Genomic DNA, 24959 nt, shown 5'->3' on the forward strand with positions numbered 1-24959 from the left:
AGCCCAGCGGTCCCCAGAATCCGGGGAGCCTCCTGGAGGGGCAGTGGCCTGCCGCGATTGGCCCGCTGAGAGGTCCTAGTGCCCACAGACCCTTCCAGACCACAGGCCTAGTGCAGAGAAGACCCTCCCCTGATGGGAGAAGCAGGCGGGCAATCTCTGGAGTAACCCACCATGACCCAGGCTGGCCATGCCTTGGGGTCAGCCTGGCTAGGGTCCAAGTTCAGTTCTACAACTAACTGGTGTCACCTCAAGCAGACCAATCAACCCCTATGAACCTTAGTTTCCTCACCTGTAAAACGGCCCCTCCACGGGCCACTGTGAGGATGAAATGTACGAGGACAAGTACACAAAGCTCCCAGCACGTGCCTGCCCTATGGCTAACACTCACTGAGTGCTTCCTGTTAGTATCACAGAGCTGTGAGTTTCCTGCAGAATACGGCTGCAAGACAGTTTACAGGGGAACTTTCTACACGAGGACTGAGTAGAACCTGGCAGTGAACCTGTGTCGGAGCCCCATCCTTAGCCTGTTTGAGAAGTTCTGTGAGGATGCAGAAAGCCACCAGCCACAGGGCTTCAAGCCCAGGGTGTCCACTCTCCCTCCTCTGCCTGTCCCCAGTTCGTGTGGGGAACTAGAAGGCAGCCCTGGGAGGGGGCAGGGAGAAAAGGCCTTGGCCCACCCTGAGAGCCACATGCCAGGCCCCGTGAAAGGCCTCGTTGTCTGCGCCAAGCCGCCGTGAGCAACGTGAGGGTGCTCCCTAACTGGGACGCCTGTGCCCACAAAGGTGGCCCCTGCCCCCTCTGCAGGCTCTCAGAGAGCCAAGGAGCATGGACGGCAGCCTCCTGGCAGTTACCGCACCAGCAAGCAGGGGCATCTGTCTACACTGCAAAGCTCCCCTTCGGGCCTATTCCCTACCTTCTTCCCCCAAAAGACCCAGAGCACAGGATAGACACGTACTGGGAGCCAAAATGCAAACAAAGCATTCAGATAAAAGAGGAAAAGATTCCAGTAAACATCCAGAAGCTGCCATAGAGAACTGCACTTGGCCTGAGGTTCCCAGCAGACAAGGCAAAAAAGGGTAGCAATGAACACTAAACTTTTGTCTGTCCATGAAGCCACCCTGAGGGCTAGGGAAAGCTCACACACACTGCTCCGCAGGCTGTCATGTGACAGCAGATCATACCTCCATTCTGGAAGGTAAACATAGCCCCCGGGCTTTACCAAACATCCCAGTTTACTTCTTGCTATCCAGTGAGTTGGTGCTTGACATCGCAAGATTGGGAGATTGCAAAGATAAAGAATTGAACCAGTATTCTACTAAGCACCTCCTACATGCCATTCATTCGGTGAACACTTATGGACCACCTACTAAGAATCGGGTCCTGTGCCAGGAACTTTCCTCTGTATTATCTCAGCAATTCTTTCTTTCTTTTTTTTTTTAAGAGAGATGTTTGACCTGGGGCATGTGAACTTGCTGGAGAGACAGAAAAATGAGAAATCACCTCCCAGAGGGGATGGCCACACCATAATCCTTTCTCCTTTCAGGATTTTGGGCATGCATGCACATAGGCCCGGTGGAAGTTTTAAGACACTGGGTCCAAGACTCGACCATGGTTGACTACATGGGATTCCAGCGATGTAACCATTACGTCTTCTGGCCCCCTCAGCAGTTCCTATAACCTACCCTGCAAGGCACTGTTACTCCACCATTTTACTAGTGAGCAAACCAATGCTGAGAGCAGAAACAACTGCTTTGGAGCAGCTGGGAAGGGGCAGAGTTTAAGGCAATGCCAGATCTACCAGCTAAATCCATGTTTACATCTCCAGAGCAGTGCTGAAGGTCTGGGAGGAAGGAAAGGTGGAAAAATATTCTTCCCATTGGAGGCTCAGAGAAGAGAAGCAAACTACCCCAAGACACACAGCAGTCAGTGATGGAGGAGGGAACAGAACCCAGGTCTGAGTCTCATCCCCATGGTAGCAATCTGGTGCATGCTGATAGGGGCTGCCAGAAGGGCAGTGGAAGAGAAGGGGGGGAGAAGAGAGGGGAGGGCCTCCAACCTGCTAATCCTGCCCAGGCCCAATTCTAGTTGATCAATCCCGGCCAGGCCCAAATCCCACGAGGAAGGGGTGGGGAAGGAAACCGTGGGTGGAGGACAGCCTTCTTGGTCCAGCCCAATCCCCCTTGTTGAGCACAGCTGTCTTTCTCCAGAGCTGAATGCAAACGGGCTTTGCTCAACTCATCTTCCCCAGGAGAACTCGGGCAAGTTATTTTACTTCTCCGAGGCTCAATTTCCTCATCTGGCAAACAGGATAATACAAGGACCTGGGTTAGGGTTCTACAAGACACTGAGCCTACTAGAACGGCCATCATCAAAATCACAGAGATTAACAATTGTTGGCAAGCTTGTGGAGAAAATGGAGTCCTGCTATACTGCTGGCTGGAATTCAGAATGGTTGAATCACTGTGAAAACAGTTTGGCAGTTCCTCCCAAAGTTTTTAAACATAGAAATAGCATATGACCCAGAAATTCCACTCCTAGGTATATGCCCCCAAAACTGAAAACAGGGGACATGGCTCTGTGCCACAGAGAGCTCACGGGAAGCCAGATCACACACAGAAGCCTCGGTTTGAATCCCTGGCTCTTTGGCCTTAAATACACCAGCTATAGCCATGGTGGTTAAGGCAGCTGGATCCTACATAACTGTGAGGTTTGAATCCTGAACTTGGTGACATGAAAAACGCACCAAGCCTGTGTGCATGCATGACCAAAATTTGAAGAGACTAGAGGAGGAGGAATTGCAGTGTGGCCATCCCCCCAGGAATGCTTACTCACTTTCTTTCTCTCTTTCTTTTTCTGTCTCTCCAGCAAGTGCACAAAGCCTACAGCAAAAATAAATAAATAAAACAAAACTGAAAACAGGGACTCAAATACCTGTACACACGTGTTTATATTAACATCATTCACAAGAGCCAAGACGTAGAACAGCCCAAGTGTCCATCAACAGAGGAGTGGATAAATAAACCTATATGGTATATGCACACAGTGAATATTATTCAGACATAAAAAGGAATCCAGCACTTGGGTGAGCCCTGCGGCCTAACTGTTACGAGAGTCAGATCTCCCATGGCTGACTGTAGCTCAAATTCCAGCCCTGGTGGCTAGAAAAGCATACCAGGTATGTGCATGCACCTAAAAAGCCAATAGGTTGGAAAAATGAAGGAGAACAAATAGGGCATGACCGCACACCCCGGGGGTGCTTTCTTCCTCTCCCTCGGTCTCTCTGGCGACAGCACACACCCACTAGCAAATTTTTTAAGAAGAAATGAAGTACCGATACATGGTAAAACATGGTATATATCACAAACATCGTAAAGACATCATACTAAGAGAAATAAGCCAGATTCGAAAGGACACGTATTGTATGATCCCATAACATGAAACACCCAAAACAGATCAATCCAGAGAGATTTATCCACAGGCAGGCTGGTGGGTGCCAGGGGCCCGGGGAGAAGGATATGAGGGCAAAGTGCTGACTGAGGAAGGGGCTCTGCCGGGGAGTGCTGGAAACATCGCGGAGCCAGCCAGAGGTGGGGTGCCCAACACCAGGAATGGCCCACAGGCCCCAGGCTTGTTCCCTTCAACACGGTTAACTTTATGTCACATGAATTTCATCTCAATAAATATTTTCTAATTCTTGGAGCCAGCAGGTGGTGTGGTGGCTAAGGGCATTGGACTCCCACATAGTTGACCACAGTTCGAGTCCCGGACCTGGTGATTTGCTTTCTCACTTTCCCTTTCTCCCTCACTCTGTCCCTCTCTGGTCAAATTAAATAAATAAATAGATAAAGTTAAATAAAATAATTGTTTACAAATAAATAAATAATATTTTCTGATTTTTTTTTTGAGAGGTTTTTGCTATAGGGTGCGTGTGCTCTCCAGAGAGACAGAGAGAGACAGTGTGACACCCGCAGAGCTTGCAGGATGGCGTACCTCACCTCTGCACTGCCCTCTGTGTATTAAACTGCGTGAGGATCTGAGTGGCACCAGAACAGAAGACTCGGTACGGGAACTTCTCTCTATTCCGGGCGGCCACAGGGCCCACGAGCAGAGTTGGGCTCCTTGTGAACCAAATACGTGTTTGTCCAGTGGGTCCCCGATACCCACTAGAGCACCCTCTGCAGGCAGAGACAGGTCAGACCATGAGGCCAAGCGAGGTTCTCCGCTGAGGCCCTACTCTCACCCCTGTCTCTTCACCCCATTCTAGAACAGAGCCCAAAGAACATCATCCACCCCAAGGGTAAAAATAACCTCGTCTGGAACCCGACACCCACCCTCAGCCGGGTCACCTGTCCCATGGAGAAGCCAGCCAGGGGCCAGGGCACTTGGGAGGGCATTTCCTCAATGCTTTCCCAGGAACCTCACGTGGGTGCTCTCACTGACATGGTCTGCAGAGCACCAGCGCCCAGACAGGCTAAGTCGTGCCCAAGGTGCCGCGCTCTGGGCCACAGAGCCAGGGCTTGACTGCAAACTCCTGCCTCCGTCCACCCCACGGCCCTTTCCTCAGCACCGTGAGGGTCAGGAGGGCTTTGGTGATGGATCACCCCCACGTGTGTATATGGAGAAACTGGGGTACCGGGGTTCTCTGTCCAAGGTGTTAAATGACAGGCAGATCTTCAGCCAGTTCTTAAATTGTTTCCTTTTGGGCAAGAAAAGGACAAACACTCCCACCCACCTCCACCCAAGAGTAGTGTGAAGATGAAGGATATCCCCAAAGGGCTGCCCCCTCCACCCACGTGGTCACAAAACTAAAAGCGCCTGCTAACCAGGAAGGGCTGGCACTTGAGAGAGCTTAGCTTCCAGGAGGCCCCCAAGGATGGCCAGTGGGCCGCACAGGGGCCGGCCTTCCTAAACGACCAGGCGCCGTCAGCTCGTTTCTCTCTGGGAAGTGGAAATGTGGAAGAGGAGGGACAGCGAGCTCTGCTTCAGAGCCGAGTCCTGCTCCCAGAGCAGAGGGACTGGGGCCACTGACTTCCCTTCTCTCCGTTCAGTTATTCACTCATTCAACAGCGGAGCAGCCACCGTGGACCTGTCTCCTACGTGCAAAGCGAGAATCCCAAGAACCCTGCCGCGCTGTCCCGAGATGCGAGGGAGGGAACCGACGTGGGGCTTTGTCCACTGCAGTGGATCTGCCACCCCTAACGGCAGCGCTTCCTCAGAGGCTGAGCTGGGTCTGCCCGTGGACAAGCCTGCGTGGGACCGGCCTCCCCACGTCCGACGGCTAGATGAGGCAGGGGCCTGGGTAGAGGTCACCCAGGAGATGCCCTGGGGGTGTGCTGGACCCTGACCATGTGAGGCCAGGCGCTGAACCCACAGGCCAGAATGGGTGAACCTCAGCAACCTGCCCACTCCCTCGTCTCTGTTGTTCAGGTGCTGTCCCCATGGCGTGCCCAGAACTGATGAGCCATGGATGTGGGCGAGTGCTTTAACCCACCTGGGCTCAGCTTCCCTGTGTAGAAAGCTGGGAGGGCGGGGGTGGAGGGGAGATGGAGAGCAGTCACTCCCTCGTCTCGGTGTTCCATGCGGGCCAGGCGCTGAGTGAGCACTTTACGTTACCTCTTCCCATCTCCCCCAGCCCTGAGAGTCGGACAGTGCCATTACTATTCCTATTTACGGATGGGAAACAGGCTCAGGACCTCACACACAGCGCACACACACACCAAATCCCACGGCCGGGAAAGGGTAGAGTCGCGACTTGAAGCCAAGTCCGTTTAACTGAAAGGCTGAGGCCACTCGGCCACTTCACGGTGACTGCATCTTTCGTGGCCGGCGGGAGAACTACTGCTGCATCCCAGGCCCCCGTGACAGCCGCGGCCCTTCCTTACCCAGGCCCGCGTGCCAGGACTCACACCTGGAGCTGCTCAGGAGGCTCCCTCCCTTCTGCCATCACATCCTCCTTGGGAACCGGTCCAGGCCAAGGCACTTTGCAGAACGCAGCCCCATGGGCAGCCTGGGAAACCTCCCGTGCAGCTCACAGGCCTGTCTCGGGTGCAGGAATCTCAGCTACCACACCCCTCAGCGGCTGTATATGTGGCTTGCTTGCTCCCAGGGACAGAAGGCTCACTCCCCTATGATGTAGACCCTTGTACTGAGGAGCAGGTCTGCCTGTTTGTATTTTTCTATCCCCTCACTCACCCAGCTGCCTCCCTTTGGCTCCCCCTCTTGGGGTTGTTTGCCATCTCCTCCCCTCTCCCTCCTGCACATCCCAGAAAGAGGTCAGAAGGGACCTTAACACAGGCAGTCAAACTCCAAGCGTGACTGACCTGCACCACATGGTCCCTCGAGGAGCCACTCTGAGAGCACCCAGTCCAGATCCACGGCCACAGGCAACCAGCCCCATGCCAGAGCCCCTGACAATGGAGCAGGCCCAGGCCCTCCCCTCATCAGAGCCCTCCACGCCCTCCCTGATGGGCTGCCAAGGCTGCTGCCCACCCTGCCTCAGCATCACCATCACAAGTGGCCCCCACAGGCCCAGGCTCTCTCTGCTATCCTGAAAGCACCCTGTTTTCCCTGGAGCTGGCTCAACAGCTACGGGCACTCCAGGTCCCCTCCAGGAGCACGAGGGAGAGGTCAAAGGGAAAGGGAGGGCAGAGAGCAGTTACAGGGAGAGTGAGAAACAGAGAGCAAGGAAGAAGGGCGAGACAGGAGGTAAAGGAGAGGAGCAGTAGAGAAATAATGAGGTCAGAGAGAGAGAATAGAGGCTGGGGGAAACAGGAGGAGGAGACAGGACACACACACACACAGCACAGAGAGGGGAGGAGGCAGGAAAGGGCCCCTCCGAACCTCCCCACCACACATATACCTCGACTTGAGCCGTACAGCCTGGCAGCGGGATTCTGGCAGCAGCTGGGACTTCCTGCCCCAGGAAGCTGGCAGCCTGGGGGCCCCTTCAAGCCCTAACAGCTTCCCCAGGCCCCTGCAGACAGGCCCCTCCTGCTGAGGGATAGTGTCCTCGCCCTCCCCAGCAAGTGAGGCCCCTTCTCCTGGCCCCATGCTCAGCAGCACCCTCAATCGCCCCAGTCCCTGAACCACCCCCAGAGCTTGCCCAGGTCTGCGATCCTCTCGTTCTCCTCCCCACCTAACCAGTGCTATGGTTTGCATACGTCCCTCCAGAATTCCGAATTCGTGTGTTCAGTCACTGTAACGAGACTGAGAGACTGAAAACTTGACCCAGCTATGATGCCCACAATGGGGGCCTTTGGCGTGATGAAGAGCCTGGTGGGGCCCCTAGGATCAATGCCTGGCGGGTTTATGAGGAGAGGGAGGAGAGTAGAGGAGGCACATGGGCATAGGCCATGCTCCCTGCCCTCCGCCATGTTGAGACGCAGCCAGAAGACTCCTGTGAGGGGCGGCCCCTGGACCTGGGGCCTCCAAACTGGAGGCTGAACAAACCTCGTCTCCTATTCCTGTTATAGAACTCAGTAGTGGACTAAGACGCCCAGGGCAACTCTTCCGTGTTTATGTCCTCAAAGTGGGGTTCCAGGAACCATCCTAGCAGGGCAGAGTTTTCATTTTATCTACTGAACAGGCTCCTCACCCTGCAAGGGGAACAGGGTGGGCCTCAGAGCAAAGACAGCAGAGGAACACCAACCCTTGTGGGCCGCTGCCAAGGCCCTGAGTCGCCAAATCTGAGGTTAAGGGACCCGGCGCCGGCCGGACTGGTCTCCAGCAGCGGCTGCTGGGCTAAGCAGGCATGCCAGTGATTCTTTTTTAGTTTGCTGTAGGACACGTGCACTTGCTGGAGAGAGACACAGAGAGATAGAGGAAAGTGAAAAGGTTAGGAGAAGAAATAATGAGAGAGGAAGTAGAAAAAACATCCCCTGAGGGATTGGCCATACCACAATCCTTTCTCCTCCACTCTCCTCTCAGATTTTGGGCATGCATATAACACACACCCAGCGTGATTTTCAAGGCACCCGGTCCGGGACTCAAACCAGGAAGTCAGCCGTGTAAGATCCATTCGCTGTAACTGCTACACCACCTGCCGGCCCATGCCAATAATTCTTCACAGGCACTTTCTATGCACCGGGTGCTCCCTCAGCCCCTGGTGCTCTCTGATCCAACGTGGCCTGATCAGACCTGTCCTAACCCACTCCCCTCCATATGTCCTACACTGTCTCAGAGGAAAATGAGCCCACAAGAAAGGTTTGTTGGGACCAGCAGTTGGTGTAATGGCTACATGGCTGAACTCCCATGTAGTCGACGACAGTTCGAGTCCTGGATCGAGTGACTTAAACTCATGCCAGCGCATGTGCATGCGTGTCTAAGATCCCAAGAGAATGGAGGAGAAGGGATTGCGGCATGGCCATTCTCCCTGGAGGGTGATTTCTCGCTTTCTGTCTCTCTTTCTCTGTCTCTGTCTTTCTGGCAAGCACACACACCCTATAGCAAAAAAACAAACAAACAAACAAAACAAAACAAAACTCTTCAAAAAAAATTTAAAAAAAGATTTGTTGAAGAAATAATGAGACAAAAGAAAGTCACATCAGGAAGGCCCAGGCGGCTGTAGAAAAGGGCTCAAACTGCACTGGTGTCTAGGCCCTGTCTGGATAACCCTAGGCCATCGGAATTGAAGGAACCAGCAGATGGCATAATGGTTACATTGCTGTACTCCCATGTGGTTGACCGCAGTTCAAGTCCTGGACCCAATGGCTTAAAACTTACACTGGGCACGTGTGTGTGCATGCCCAAGATCCCGAGAGGAAAATGGAGGAGAAGGGACTGCGGTGTGGCCAGACAACCTGGGGGGAGGGGGTGATTTTCTTACTTTCTTTCTCCCTGGCAAGTGTATAATGTCTATAGCAAAAATCTCTGATAAAAAAAAAAAAAAAATAGGGGGTCAGCAGGTGGCGTGCTGGTTAAGGTAGCTGGATTCCCACATGGCTGACTGCGGTTCAAGTCCCAGACCTGACGGCTTTCTTTCTCTCTCTCTCTTTCTGGTGCACACACATGCCCTGTTGCAAAAATAATAAACAAATTAAAAATATATATATTTTCTAATGGGAATTGTAATATCATAGCAAAGAGTCAATGAGATTATATGTATAAAATGCACAGAATAGGATTGGACTCATAGGCAATGCCTAGAACTGCAGCTCTTCATGTTGTTAAAAATCTGGGACCAGGGACAAGCAGATGGTGCAATGGTTATGTCGCTGGACTCCTATGTAGTCGACCATGGTTCAAGTCCCAGACCTGGTGGCTTAAACTCACCAGGTGTGTGTGCATGCGTGCCCAAGATTCCAAGAGGAGAATGGAGGAGAAGGGATTGCAGCATGGCCATCCCCCCCCGGGGGTGGAGGGAGGTGATTTTTCACTTTCCGTTTCTCTGTCTCTCTCTGTCTTTCTGGCAAGCACACGTGCCCTATAGCAAAAACCTCTAAAAAAAAAAAAAAACTGGGACCAGTAGATTGCATAATAATTACGTCATTGGGCTCCCACATGGCTAACAATGGTTCAAGTCTCAGACCTGGCAGCTTGGAATTCACGCCGGGCCCATGTGGGTGCCCAAGATCCTGAGGGGAGAATGAAGGAGAAGGAATTGTGGCATGGTCATTCCCCCAGGGGATGATTTCTTGTTTTCTGTCTCTCTGGCAAACACATGCGCCCTACAGCAAAAACCTCTCTAAAAAAGAAATCCAAGGTGCTGGTACCAGCAGGTGGCATGATGGTTAAGGCACTGGGCTCCCACATGGCCAACCACAGTTCAAGTCCCAGATCCAGTGGCTTGAAAATCATGTGAGGCACATGTGCACACATTCCCCAAATCCGGAGAGGAGACTGGAGGAGAAAGGATTATGGCATGGCCATCCCCCTTTGGAGGTGATTTCCCACTTTCTCTCTTTCTGTCTCTCTTTGGTGAGTGTACATGCCCCATGGCAAAAACCTTTAAAAAAAAAAAATCTGAGGTGCTGTTGAAAGACCCAAGAAACCATCCTGGTGAAGAAGGGCCCCCACAGGCCCTAGGAGTAAGGACCACCCACTGTGGCTGGCCAGGAGGCTTTTGCAGAGCAGTAGAAGTCAAAAAGGACCTGTCAGCCCAGTCTGTGACAATGGCATTCAACGTCCCTCCCAGCCCTACCAGTCGAACAGTGTGCCCACCACCAGGCTGCATTACAACCAAGAATCAAGTCGCGCAGCGAGTCAGAGTCTGCGGCGCCCGGTGAGACTGCCCAGATACCCACACATGGTCTAACCAGACTGGGCCGCTGCTAGCAAACCTCCTTTCCCAGGCCCTTGAGAGGCCTTAGCCCTCCAAGAGGAAACGGAACCTCAGAACAGAAGGTAGTGACCGCTAGAAACCAGTGTGTGTTCACCGAGAACCAGGCCCACCAGGCCCAGGCCAGGGACATGGAGACTGGAGCAGACACGTGTCATAGATGTTGCATTTACTCAGACCCCAGGACGCATGCGTTAAATTAAACCCGGAGGTGTCTCTCGAGGAGCATCACACTGGCCTGCTCCATTCAACAGTTCCTCAGACGGCTTGAAATGAAGACACACCTGACCACAGATGGCCGCCTCAAGGCTGTAACTTACAAACATAAAGCCCGGCAGGTGGACACGAGCCAGGCATGTCCCATCAGCTGCATTTACGCTTTCTGTTGCTGTCACTTTGTTTTAAGTTGTACGCATGCTGAGGTGGCTCTAGTTTAATAGTTGTTTATTTGAAAACAGCCTCTTGGTTTCCTCCTTCCACAAGCTCAACTCCTGCTGTAACCAAAGGAGTGCCCTGTGGCTGCTGAAGGCGTCACAGGGTGGTGGGCGGTGGGAGTGCGGACAGACTGTTTAAGGAAGGAATGACTCATTGGCAAGGAAGAGAAAGCTCCAGGCTGGGGTTTTGCAAAGCAGCACGAGGCCCAGCCCTGTGAAGGGGGGAACAAAGAGTCACCCAAGACAGACAGCCAGGCTGTAGCAGGGACCGCAAGAGGGCTGGTTCTGTGTGACCTGAGAGTCGGGCCTCCCTGGCTGTCAGTCATTCCTGACCCTGGCTGGTCAGAGGCCAGGAGGAGCTCTAGTAAGGAATAAGACCAAGACCACACAGGGGCAGACAAGGTTAGAAAGAGGTCACTTGTTGGGACCAGCAGATGGCATAATGGTTATGTGACTGGACTCCCATGTAGTCAACCACAGTTCAAGTCCCAGACCTGGCACCTTAAAACTCATATGAGCACATGTACATATGTGTGCCCAAAATTCCAAGAGGAGAATGGAGGAGAAGGGATTGCGGTGTGGCCATCCCCCCTGGGAAGGGTGATTTCTCACTTTCCGTCTCTTTCTCTCTGGCAAGTGCATGCACCGTATAGCAAAAATCTCTCGGAAAAAAAAAAAAGAAAAGAAAAGAGGTCACTTGTGACTGGGAGTCAACATCATTGTTTTAGAACTGCCATTCATTCCTTCAAGATGCTGAGAACACACCATTGAACAAGACCATCTCTGTAGCCAAAGGAGTGCCCTGTGGCTGCTGAAGGCGTCACAGGGTGGTGGGCGGTGGGAGTGCGGACAGACTGTTTAAGGAAGGAATGACTCATTGGCAAGGAAGAGAAAGCTCCAGGCTGGGGTTTTGCAAAGCAGCACGAGGCCCAGCCCTGTGAAGGGGGGAACAAAGAGTCACCCAAGACAGACAGCCAGGCTGTAGCAGGGACCGCAAGAGGGCTGGTTCTGTGTGACCTGAGAGTCGGGCCTCCCTGGCTGTCAGTCATTCCTGACCCTGGCTGGTCAGAGGCCAGGAGGAGCTCTAGTAAGGAATAAGACCAAGACCACACAGGGGCAGACAAGGTTAGAAAGAGGTCACTTGTTGGGACCAGCAGATGGCATAATGGTTATGTGACTGGACTCCCATGTAGTCAACCACAGTTCAAGTCCCAGACCTGGCACCTTAAAACTCATATGAGCACATGTACATATGTGTGCCCAAAATTCCAAGAGGAGAATGGAGGAGAAGGGATTGCGGTGTGGCCATCCCCCCTGGGAAGGGTGATTTCTCACTTTCCGTCTCTTTCTCTCTGGCAAGTGCATGCACCGTATAGCAAAAATCTCTCGGAAAAAAAAAAAAGAAAAGAAAAGAGGTCACTTGTGACTGGGAGTCAACATCATTGTTTTAGAACTGCCATTCATTCCTTCAAGATGCTGAGAACACACCATTGAACAAGACCATCTCTTCTCATGGACGGACAAGAAACAGAAAAGGAACAAGATCATTTTAGAGAGTGAAAAGTGCTATGAGAAAGAAAACCAGACACGTGTCATATATGTTGCATTTGCATATGGCATAATGGTTACATCGCTGGACTCCCACATGGTCAACCACGGTTCGAGTCCCAGGCCTAGAGGTTTGAAACTCATGCCAGGTGCCTGTGCATGCATGCCCAAAATCCTGAGGGGAAAATGGAGAAGGGACTGCAGCATGGACATCCCCCCAGGTGGCGATTTCTCATTTTCTGTCTCTCTGTTTCTCTGTGTTTCTCTGGTGAACACATGCGCCCTATAGCAAAAATCTCTCTTAAAAAAAACGAAAGAACACCAGGCCCAGGCTGTGAGAGGCTCGTAACAGGCCCAGGCTGTGGTGTGTTACTCTGCAATGCTGGAGTCTGCACGGCCAACCATGAGTTCAGATCCAGGCCAACCTGAAACACACCAGGCACACATGCCCAAGGTTCTGACTAACCTGAGGGCTGGGGGGTGGGGGATCGTGGCGTGACCATACCCTGTCATGTGCTTGTCGCTTTCTCTCTCTCTCTCTCACACATGCACACACCCACACGCTCTCATGAAAGTGGCGGATAAGGCAGCTGGATCCCACATGGCTGACTGCACTGTTCAAGGGCCAACTCCAGTGGCTTAAAATCCATGCCAGGCACATGTGCTTGTGTGCCCAAAATTCCAAGAGAAGAATGAAGAAGAAGGGATTGTGGTGCGACAATTCCCCCAGAGAGTGCTTTCTTCTCTCTCTGTGTGGAGTATACATGCCCTATAGCAAAAAATAAAAATTAAAAAAAAAAGAAGAAAAAATAAAAGAAAAGGAAAAAAGAAATAAACTTAAAAAGAAACACAAGGAAGGAAAACTAAGGGGATGCGACGAAGGGAGGTGGTGGATGTGGAGTTCATTCAGTTGGGTAATGAAGGCGGCATCCTGGCTGAGGTGTGAATGGGTGGGAAGACTGAATGATTGTGCAAGGCTCTGGGTGTGCAGGGCTGCGGCTGAGAGGGCAGAGGGTGCAAAGTCCCAGGGTGGGCTGACAAAGGTGAGCGGGGTGGTGTCAGGAGGGGAGCACCACAGGCAGCATAGTCAGGGCCCAGTCGTCTAAGGCCTTGTAGTCGGGCGGAGTCTGAATTTATTCCCAGTGTGAGGGGAGGGACTAGAGGCCCTAAGCAGGAGGAGGAGGACCTGCTGCACTTCAACAGCCCTCGGCTGTAATGTGGAGGTGGTGGAAGTGGACTTCAGCATGAGAGGGAACATGCAGGCAGACCCTCAGTGGGCTACTGCGGTCCTGGAGAGATGATGAAACTGGCTGGGCTCATAGGAATGCTGAGGGCCGGGAGGTGAGGCGGATGCCTTGCTGAGGAATTCCGCACGTGAGGATAAGAGACGGGGAGGACCAGGCTTTGAATAAATGGTACTGTGGCACTAGTTCCTGGGTTGGGAGAGACCAATGGGGAAAGAAATAGGGCAGTAGAATTGAAAATTCATGGGATCCTATTAAACATTTAGACGCCCGCCACCTGTGATCCTAACGAATTGGGAGGCTGAAGCAAGGGGACACAGCGAGACTGTCAAAATGAGGGCACTTCAGAAAGTTAAGAGCCACTGCACCACAGCAAACGCCCATCCCATAGTTCAAGTCTCACCTCTGCCAGCAACTGCAACTCACCTCTCAGGGGCTTCCGCTTAAGTCATTAAATGTATTCCTTCAGTGAACATATGCAGGGCCTTCAAACAGTTCATGAAAAATGGAATTAAAGTGTAGGTTTATTTTGATTCAGAAAATGTTTGAAATGCATGCATAGTTTTCTCATAATGATGCATTTTCCATTAACTTTTTGAAGACCCCTCATATCTATCTCTGTCTCTCTCCTCTCTCCTCTTCTCCTCTCTTACCTTCTTTCTCTCTCCTATAAAAGAAAAATATTTTCAGAGAGAAATCGAGGTGTTCAAGTTTGGAGTTCACCAGGGTATTGAAGAGCCACAGGACTTTGCAACCTGGTGGCAGGTTAAAGACGGGGGCCGATTTTTTGCTACTCCTCTCATTGAGAGGTGGAGTCTAATCTTCTCCCCTTTAATTGGAATCACCTTTAATTATATTTTTTAAGACTTTTATTCTGGATAGTCCAAGGTTTTATTTTAATTATCTTATTTTGCTTTATTTATTTATGTATTTTCATTTGACCAGAGAGGAACAGAATGAGAGAGAAAGAGAGGGAAAGTGAGAAAGCAAGTTGCCAGGTCTGGGATTCAAACCATGGTCAGCCATGTGGGAGTCCAGCACCCTCAACCACCACATGACCTGCCAGCCCCCACCTTTAATGACATTTTAAGTAGTGATCCTAAGGCTAGATCACAAGAAGCCTTCGACTTCTACGCAGGTCTCTAATTCTTGCTCGGGAAGACCCGGCTGCCTGGTAGGAAATCCGACACCTTGAGAGTGGCACGTTGAAGACGCCACACGTCCCAGCTAAACCCAACCAACCAGCTGCCCACACCCAGACGCCAGAGCAGTCACCTTGGGCCAACAGTTCAGCCCATCCACCAGTAAATACCACCAAGCAACCTCTATCAGTGCCACACAGAGCGGAAGAATCGCCCAGCTGAGCCCTGCCCAGATTCCTGACAAAATCACAAGGTGTAATAGAACAGTCGTCGTTCTAAGGCGTTGGGTTCCGGCTTGCTTGTTTCCCAGCCGTGTAACTAGTACAGCCATTATTCGTCCAAGGAGAGAATGGAGGCAGAGATGCACATTCCACAGTGTGAGGAAAGAAGCTGCCATGGATTCGTGGGTTGATCACAGGAAGGAAGTGGGCTGGGGTGGGGGATGAGTCCAGTGAGAGTGACGGGAAAGGATGAGAGTGGCGTGGTGGACATGGGCACCACGAAAACTCTTTCAGAGATGTATGTGGAAAAGGGGAGCAAGGAAACAAAGTCGTTGGGCGAGAACATGGGAATAGGGGAGAGGTTTTATTTGCCTCAGAGCTGCCTGCACAGGCTGCCTGAGAATTATCCTCTCCTCGTAGAAGTTCAAAACCCTCCTTAAATTTAATGTGTTTGGGTATTTAAATCTTGCATGTGAGTGCATGTGCAGAGAGGCAGAAAGAGAGGGAGAGGGAGAAAGCACCCCTCCGTGGGGCATGGTTAGGCATCAATCCCTTCTCCTCCATCTCTCCCTCCTTTAGGGATTTTGGGCACACATTCAAGCTCCTGGGTCTGGGATTCAAACCATGCAGTTGGTCATGTGGGATCTGGCTGCCTTAACTACCAGTCCACAGAGCTGATGCTCAGAAACTCGTTTATAGAAATCTGGGGGTGCAGGCCTAGGTTCTAGGGGCCCTTTAATGCTCAGCTCCACCTTAGAGCGGGAATCCTCAGGTGAGGAAGAAAAAACTCAGGCAGGGAACAAAGAAAGAGCCTCCGAGGACGCCTGGTCCGCAGAAGGCAAAGGGGGCTCTGGACGTGGGTTCTCCTGACTCTGGAGCCTGACGGGGGTGCTGCCACGGGAACACTGGCTGGGGGAGGTCAGATGGCTCTGCTTGGCCCTTCAGAGACCTCCAATAGCTGCCTCCTGCCTTCCAGGCAATGTGGGAGAATGAGCAGCCTGGGCAGTCTCTGCCGAGTGGACCCTGTCTGGGTATCTCAGAGGAAAAGACACCCCAGACATCACCACTCCCCACCCAGAGGGAGGCCTAGCAGGCTCATAAGTCCTCCCCACCCCACCCCACCCCCAGTTAGCCAAGCTGAGAACCAGTTTATTCAACACCTCAGCCTTGCTGCCTGGGAGGGCTACTTTTATCTTCAAGAGCAAGGGAAGGGTGGGGGACCAAGTAAGTGCAGAGTCCTAGAGGCCCTCAGGGTGGGGGTGCAGGGGTGCCGGGAAGCAAGGGTGTGCTGTTCTCCTCTGGCTCCCTTCAGAGAGGTCTCATCTCTGACCTCAAAGTCATTAAATCCTTGGGGCCCTTCCTCTCTTGTTCCAACTCTTCCCAACTCTTCCCATCTACCCCGATGCCGTCAAAGCCTGTAGACACAACATCAACCTCTTAAAACTTGTCTTTCTGTTTACACATCAACGCGGCCTTAACCAGCCTAGCATAAAGCAGGCTCGAGTGGCAGGGACCATGGCTGCCCCCACATCCTCACATTACGGATGAGGAGACAGGCTGGGGACAAGGTAGCTGCTACCACTTGTCAGAGCAGCCACGTCTCAGCTCCCACATCCCATCTGGCCCTCCCGCTGCTCACTGGGGCTGGATGCCAGAGAAGAAAGAGCAGAGGTCCCTCCACAGCCTCCTTAAAGGAGCCAAAAGAAATTGAGACTCACCTGGTTCAGTTCAGCCGTGTGTGGGTGCTGGCAACCCCGGCTGCTTGAGGTAGGCTCAAGAGCCACTCCCTTTCCAGACCTCTGACCCATTCCAGGTATGCAGCCAGGGCCACACATTGGCTGGGCCACTCCCCTGGGGAGGATCACAGGATGTTCTGGAAGTCACAAGTAGGACCCTGCCAAGGAGCAGAACCCCAAGAAGCAGCAGCACCGCCCCAGCAAGTGCATGCCCAGTTTGCAAACCTGGCTCAGTGGGCTTCCAAGCAAGCAGACCAGGGAAAGCACACACACAGTTTCCAGGCCACCAAGTGGGTGCACACATGAGGAGGTAAGAAAGTCCTCGAGGACAGGGGCCAGACTCACGTCTCTCGGGGGTCCTAGTGCCTCACTATCATTTCCGAGCTCCTGTTGGGTACCAAACCTTTATATACATTATACAATGGTTTTGTACCCATAGTCTCTTGTACTCTTCCTCAAGCCCCGTGGGGGATAACTATTCCCTCCTGCACAGAAAAGAGGCACCCGGCCAGGAAGCGGAGGGGCTGAGAGTGCGCTTTTCCCACTACCAGGGCTGCCTCTCCAAAAGAGATGATTAAAAAAAAAACTGACCCCATGCCCCAGAGGTAATGCACTACTCAAGAGAAGCCAGTTCCCATACAGCGACCACAGTTCGAATCCCCGACCTGTCAGCCTGAAAAACGCAGGGCACATGCATGAGTGCCCAGTATCCAAGAGGTTGGAGGATGGGAGGAGGCAGGTCCAGACCAGGGAGGGTGCTCCCCACCTCCCCGCCTGCTCTCAGATGTGCTCTCTGAAGAATTAAAAAAAAAAAAAAATCGCGCCTGTTGACATTAGTTAATATGCTGAAGACAAATTAGTACTGATAAAGAAGCCCCAGGTAGGGTATACCAGGGTGCTTCCGAAAGTTCACTGAGGCCAGCCAGTGGTACGGTGGCTAATGCAGCTGGATCCCACACGGCTGACTGCGAGACCGTGTCTTGGACCCGACAGGTTGAAAAGCACGCTGCGTACGTGTGCATGCATGCTCCAAATCCTGAGAGGAGAAGGGGTAGTGGCATGACCACCCCCATGGGGAGTGCTTTCTCACTTCCCTCCCTCTCTCTCCCCAGTGAGCACACACGCCCTCTAGCAAATTGTTTTTAAGTTTATGAAAAATGGAATTACATTATGAGTTTATTTTTGTGCAAAAAAAAAACTGGATATTCACATCGTTCCTCAAAATACACGTTTTCCATGAAGTTTTTGAAGGCACACCCACCCTGCCCCTGGCATCCATGTAAAATAGTTGGTGGGGGGCCACTTTAGGGCTTCTCTCTGTCACAACCTGGCCACGCCATGCAGCCGCCATCAGTTTGCACCTCTCTGTCTCTCCATCAGCTTGGGGCACCTGAGGACAGGTCAGTCTGACTCATCCCTGTGTCCCCACCGTGCTCCTGGGCCTTTCCGTAACTGCCCTGCTGCCACCTCCTTCCTTCAAGGAGGCTGCTCCTGGCAGTGGCAGGAGCACAGAGGCCTGCAGCCAGGGAGCTGGCGAGGACCCAGCCACTAGCACCATCCGTCCCTGGAGCCACAGGACAGAGCAGGCACGAGGCAGAGGTGTCAGTTCCTCTGTTCAGCCAGGTCAGCCTGGGACAAGAAGAGGAGCCTGCCCAGCTGGAGCCTGAGGTCAGACAAGACTTCGAATTCTCTAACCAGCTCAGAGCGACTTCATGCTAAAGCCTTGGTTTCCTTTCCTTTAAGAAAAAAAAGTTATTTATTTTATTTTTTATTATTATTATTTTGTAATTTGACCAGAGAGAGAAAGGGAAAACAAGAAAGCAAGCCATCAGGTCTGGGACTCAAACCATGTTGGGCCATGTGGGAGTCCGGCACCCTAACCATTATGCCACCTGCCGGCCCAAGCTTTGGTTTTCCTATCTGTAAAACCAGATAAACGCCAGCAACCTTGCCAAGCAGAGGGAAGTTTAAACATGCCCGACACTTGGGACGAAAGGTTGGCATAATGGCTATGTCATTGGACTCCCATGTAGTTGACCGTGGTTCGAGTCCCAGACCTGGTGGCTTAAACTCATGCCGGGCGTGTGTGCGTGCCCAAGATCCCGAGAAGAGAATGGAGGAGAAGGGATTGCGGCGTGGCTATCCTCCCTGGGGGATGATTTCTCACTGTCTGTCTCTCTGTCTCTCTCTGTCTTTCTGGTGAGCACACGTGCCCTATAGGAAAAACCTCCTCATCCAAAAAAAAAAAAATGCCCGACACTTAAAAGGTACTCAACACAAAACTTTGCTCTTACCATCTCTTCTGACCAACCAGGCCGGCCATTAAGCCACCGAGAAAATGAATCAGTGTGTTAGTGCGTTACCATGTTGCTAACAGAAATACCCAAGACTGGGGGATTTATAAAGAAAGAGGTTTACTGACCCATGGTCTGGTGGCTGGAAAGCCCAAAGGCATAGCCTGGTGTCAAGAAGCACAGAGGATGGTGTGCACACGCAGGGTCGGCAAGCTGAGGGCCGCTCCATCTTATAGCCACCAACTCTTAGGAGAACTAACTCCTTTTCCTTTTTCTTTTCTTTTCTTTTTCTTTTTCTTTTCTTTTTTTTTTTTTTAAGAGAGCGAGAAAGAAAGCACGCTGCCAGGTCTGAGACTAGAACTGTAGTTGGTCACGTGGGAGTCCAGCGCCTTAACCACCACACCACCTGCTGACCCCAAACTAACCCCTTTTCACAGAGCTAAAACTCTCTGTCTCTCGAGACATCATTAATGCATTCCTGAGAGCGCTGGCTCCATGATGCAATCGCCATGAGTCAATCGCTGCCCATCAGGCTTCACCACCTTCTAACAGCAAATTCCAAACCATGAAACTCAAGTCCAGATGAGAAGGGAAGAGAGAGTGAGCGAGAGCCACTCCCCCAAGGCCACTTATGCACAGCACAGTCCTCAGCCTCTCTTTCTGCCCGCGGCCGGCCGGATCTGCAGAACGGACTGCAGATGAGGTTCGGGGTGAGGGTTACCTGAGTTAGTGTCCCTGCGGAGTCTCTGACCCTTCCTGCTGTCCCGCAAAGCAGTGAGCAGCTCTGCAAAGGCTCCAGGAACCCCCCAGGCCAGGCGAGGGGCAGTGCAGCCCCCAGACCCTGATTTCTGTGTGGAGGGGGCAGCTGAGACAGCCCAGCACCTTGAACCTACCCTGTCAGTGTGCAAGGGTGGGCAGAGGAGGCTGGGACAGGAGGGCCCAAGCATGACAACGAGGCCACTTTCTGGGTACATGGAGGTTCCGGATGCCTCCGTGGTCCAGACAAGGGCTAGAAAAGGGGTCTCAGCTTAGCAGTGAGGGTCCTGAGTCCCCTGTCAGCTGTATGGGCCCTGGCACATGCCCTGACTTCTCCAGGCCTCATCTGTCCTGGGGTGAGTTCTATCACCCATCTCCCTGATGTGAGGAGCCAGGGAGCCAATGGGAGGGGGCTGAGAACCTCACAGAGGAAAGGAACATGCTTCCCTGGGCCACTGAGCGACATGGGCAGGCACCGGGACCTCCCCAGCTTGGAGGCAGACTGGCTGCTTCATCCCTTCACCTCTCCTTCACATTTGCCACGTGCTTGCTGGGACCTGGCGGTACGGAGGAGCCAGTGCTGTCAGACTCCAGCTCGCCCAGTCTGCAGGCCCACAGGATACTGCAGAGGTCCCCAACCACGCAGAGCTGGGCTGGGCGTGATCCGAGAACCATACTTATGTTCCAGGTTAACCTGGTTTTCTTCAGTCTCCTGGTGTCTTATTTTTTTTTTTTCTTTAAGGGAGATTGTTGCAATAGAGCACATGCACTCACCACAAAGACAGAGAGAGGCAGAAAGCAAGAAATCACCCCCTGGGTGATTGCTGGCCACGCTGCAATTCTCCTTTTGGGATCTTGGGCATGCACACACACATACCTGGCATGAGTTTTAAGCTGCTGGGTCTGGGACTCAAACCACAGTCGACTACATGGGAGTCCAGCGATAACCTTGACGCCATCTACTGGTCCCTGGATGTCTTCAGTGTGAAAACAGTTTGGTGCCTTTTTTGGATTTGCTTGCTCTTCATTAAAAACAGCTTTGAGGGACCAGCAGTTAGCGTAATGGCTATGTTGCTGGACTCCCATGTAGTCGACTGTGGTTTGAGTCCCAGACCCAGCAGCTTAAAACTCATGCCAGGTATGTGTGTGTGCGTGCCCAAGATCCCGAGAGGAGAATGGAGGAGAAGGGATTGCAGTGTGGCCATTCCCCCTGGGGGGTGATTTCTCGCTTCCTATCTCTCTGTCTCTCTCTGTCTCTCTGGCGAGTGCACACGCCCTATAGCAAAAGTCTCTCAAAAAAAAAACAGCTTTGAGGGGCTGGCCGGTGGCATGGTGATTTGGGCGCTGGACTCCCACATTGCTGACCATGGTTTGAGTCCTGGACCTGGTGGCTTGCTTTCTCACTTTCTCTCTCTCTCTCGCTCTCTCTCTCTCTCTCTCTCTGGTGAGCATGCATGCCCTGTAGCAAATATTAAAATGATAAATAGATAAGTTAAATAAATAATTATTTTAAAAATAAAAATAAGACAGCTTGGGTACCAACCCGGAGGACATTCTCAGACCTTCCATACGGAGGTATGAAGGGAATTCCAGACAAAGCCAAGGAAGCAGATCTGCCATCAGTGCTCCGAAGGTGACCATCAAAGTCAGAGTGTTCTTCCCTGACATGAGGTCACCCTTGTCACCTTACGGGCCCAACTGCCGCACCACACCCACCTCATCCCCAGAATTGATGGAGGAATACAGGGAACAATGGTAGCTGGGCGTGGAGTTGGAATATACAGGCTGAAAGCCTACTTCTACACCTTCATGGGGCTGAGCCTCAGGTTCCGTTGGAGCTCAAACTCTGGAGCCCGACTGTCCAAGTTCAAGTCCTGGACCTGCCTCTTCCTACCAGTGTGGTCCTGAGCAAGTAGCTTAACCTCTCTGAGCCTCTGATTCCTTATCCGGGGTATGGGGATGGTAACAGTACCGACCTCAGAACTGAGCGTGTATACCCAGAGCTGGGCGTGGCTCCTACACGGTCAGTGTGCGAGGATTTGATACTGTTAGCTTTGTGAAATGGGGATCATGACGTGTCCCTCCCCCACTGCCCTGCCCCTAGTTATTGATGAGGATTCATGGGGGAAGAGCCTTGAAGGGTTAAATACAACAGGGCACAACCTGGAAAAGGTCCTCTGCCCCGTGCTCAGGGCCAGGAGCAAGAGGTCCTGCCACTGGCCTCACGGAGAAGCTGCCTATTCCCACTCTTTCATATAGATGGCCTGGACTCGGCCACGGCCAGCCCCCTGCTGGTTACACAAGAGCAGCCTTGGGGAGCTCGCGGGTTGGTGGAGGAGAGGGTTGTGCACGTCGGGCACACAACCCCATGTAAGCAGGGGCTGACGGAGACTCGGGTACCATGAGAAATCTGGGAAGGCTTTCCAGAAGAGGCAGCATCTGAACTGAGCTCTGAGGGTTCGGAAGGAATCTGCCTGAGAGACAAGGTAGGGCTTGAACTCCCCTGGCTTCCTCTGGAATCCCCTTCGCACCTCTGTAATTCTCAAGTGTTTGGGAATGTCTTCTGGATCGGTACCAAAGTTGTTCTTAAAGAAAAGCAAGCAAACCCAAAAAGACATTCCTTTATTTGTCCAGATCCTTTTTTTCTCCTTTTTAAAAAGAGTTATTTATTTAATTTTATGTATTTATTCATTTATTTTCATTTGACCAGAGAAAGACAGACACACAGAGAGAAGAAACGTGAGAAAGCAAGCTACCATGTCTGGGACTCGAACCGTGATTGGCCATGTAGGAGTGTCTAGCATCTTAACCACCATGCCACCTGCTGGCCCCATGTCCAGATCCTTTTCTTTTTCTTTTCCTTTCTTTTTTTTCTTTTGAGAGGTTTTTGCTATAGGTGCATGCACTTACCAGACAGACAGAAAGAGGCAGAAAGCGAGAAATCACCCCCCAGGGGAGATGGCAATGCCACAATTCCTTCTCCTCCATTCTCCTCTTGGGATCTTGGGCATGCATGCACATGCGCCCGGCGTGAGTTTAAGCCACCGGGTCTGGGACTCAAACCATGGTCGACTACATGGGAGTCCAACAACACAGACATTGTACCAATTGCTGGTCCCCCAGATCCTTTTCAAAAGGCTTCTGGACCAAGCAAGGGTGTGGCAGTAACACAACAGGACCACATGGGAAAGGCCCTGGTTCACATCCCGGCAGCTCCCTGAACAGGCTAGGAGCGCGTATTCCTGGCAGTGATCCAGGCAGGTGGGGACTGCAGGTGGACTGTGGCAGGAAGACCCTGGTGGAGACGCCTATCCCTCTGTCTCTGTCACTCTGTCTCTCATGAAAGGAAATTTTGTTTTGTTTAGATTTTTTAGATTTTTCTGTAGGGCATATGTACTCACTGAAAGGAGACAGAGACAAAAAGAAAGAGAAAGTGAGAAATCAATCCCTAGAGGGAACGGCCATCCTGACACCCCTTCTCCTCCTTCCTCCTCTCAAGATTGTGAGCAGACACACACACACACATGCCTGCGTGATTTTCAAGCTGCCAGATCTGGGACTCGAACCACAAAGTAGGCCATGTGGGATTCAATCACTTTAAACTTCACATCACCTGCTGGCCCCAAGAAATAAACTTCTCTCTCTCTCTCTCTCTCTCTCTCTCTCTCTCTCTTTTCCCCTACGGTTTTTGCCATAGAGCATGTACACTTAACAGAGAGAAATCACTCCGGGGTGGGGGAAGGGATGATAACGGCGCCATTCTCCTCCCGGGACTCTGGGGACACACACTCACACGGTCAGCCACACAGAAGTCCAGTGCCCCAACCACTGCACCAACTGCTGGCTCCTAACTAAACCTGAAAAAAATAAAGAAGCTTTCCCTGAACACATCCCAGACCACAAGCTCCCAATATCCAGCACCGCTTCTGCCAGTCTGTCAGACTTCTCCATTCGCTAGATCAAAGGCCCTGCCGGGTGCCACTGAGCACGGGATCTGTCCTTGTGCTGCAGCACCTAATCTCAGCTCCAAAGTCCCTGTTGGGAGAATCCAGGGAGAAGTTCTCTTCAAGGGCACCTTGCAGGACACCTTTCCACAGCCCTCACGTGGTCCGGCACTTGCTCTCCCAGAGATTAGGTTCCCGAGAACCTCCAGCTTTGCCCTGTCTCGCTCACTCACAGGCACACTCCCCCCACCATGGCCATCAGCCCCATGGCCCTCGATCCCGGAGCTCTGAGAGTTAAATACCGCGATGTCGGCGCTCAGGAGCTCAGCCATCCAGCAAAAGCATGCCCACAACTCCACGGAGAGAAACACACGTCCCCAGAACAGAACTCCAGAGCCCAAGAACTTGCTGAAGGGGATTCCCCTCTGCACAGCCAGCTCCGAAGTCTAACAGCCTGGGCTTGTCTGGGGACGGCTGCTTGTAACAAACCAGCCCGGGGGTTCTGCCATTTCTCCTCCCAAAGAGAGTGAGAAAATGACCCATGCAAAGTGAGAGAGAAGATGCAGAACGGCAGACTTAAAATAGCAACATCAGTCTCTCCCTGAGTCGTCCCCTCCTCCTGCAGCCCACCCGAGCCCACCCTCCATACCCTGCGTAGGTGGGTTCCGACATTCTGGATCATCTCGGCCGGCTGTCTCGCTAGTTGTGGGCCCGGCTGTGTGCCCTCCCGGAGACACGCTGGTCACCTGAGCAACAGTCGGGCTCAGGCTCCAAGTGCCACCCGCCGGCCTCTCCTCCTGCTCCTCCTCCCGCTCCCGCCCCTCGGCTGGCTGTTATCACCGGCCGGCCTCTCCTCCCACCGTCCCTTCCCGCTCCCCCTCCAGAAGGCTCCCGTGCCTGCCTGGTGGAGAGCAAGGACAGAAGCTGCCAGATGGGCCACAGCCAGCCAGGGGGCCCTGGGACCGCCCACTGGGCAGCAGCAGGACACTTAGTTTGCCTCTGGCCCCGGCCAAATTCTAGTCACCCCTGCTCCAGCCCCTGTCATCCTCCCCCACAATGTCTCTTGGCTCTGGGATCATTCTCGGGGGGCCAGGAGGGATGGTCTAGCTCCTTGGTCCCAGCCAGCCAGGGTGGTGACATGAGCACCACGCTTCCATCTTTCCACAAGGTGTCAGGCTGGAAGGTGGCAGGCGGCCAGGGTGCTGCCAGGGCCTCCCAGAGAGATACCAGACCCACCTGCTAGGACTCTTCACCCTTGGGCGGGCCGCCTGCCCGCTGAGCCGCCCCAGTCTGCCAGCATCCAGCCCAGGCACAGGCACACCCCTCACTACTTTAAATAGGCAGCGTGACTTTTCTAAAAGTGG

General features: G+C 52.6%; 1 protein-coding gene across 1 annotated transcript in view; it reads right to left on the bottom strand.

Moving 5' to 3' along the window:
* ACOT11 (acyl-CoA thioesterase 11) overlaps positions 1-24354 on the bottom strand; it is a 59587-nt gene extending 35233 nt beyond the window's left edge. The window contains exon 1 of the mRNA XM_006146149.3: positions 24245-24354. Within this exon, the coding sequence (XP_006146211.1) occupies positions 24245-24277 (33 nt within the window). The 5' untranslated portion in view covers positions 24278-24354. The remainder of the gene's footprint in view (positions 1-24244) is intronic.
* Between the last annotated feature and the right edge of the window lie 605 nt (positions 24355-24959).

The sequence above is a fragment of the Tupaia chinensis genome, unplaced genomic scaffold, assembly GCF_000334495.1.
Source record: "Tupaia chinensis unplaced genomic scaffold, TupChi_1.0 Scaffold000165_2, whole genome shotgun sequence".
NCBI classification, from domain to species: Eukaryota; Metazoa; Chordata; class Mammalia; order Scandentia; family Tupaiidae; genus Tupaia; species Tupaia belangeri.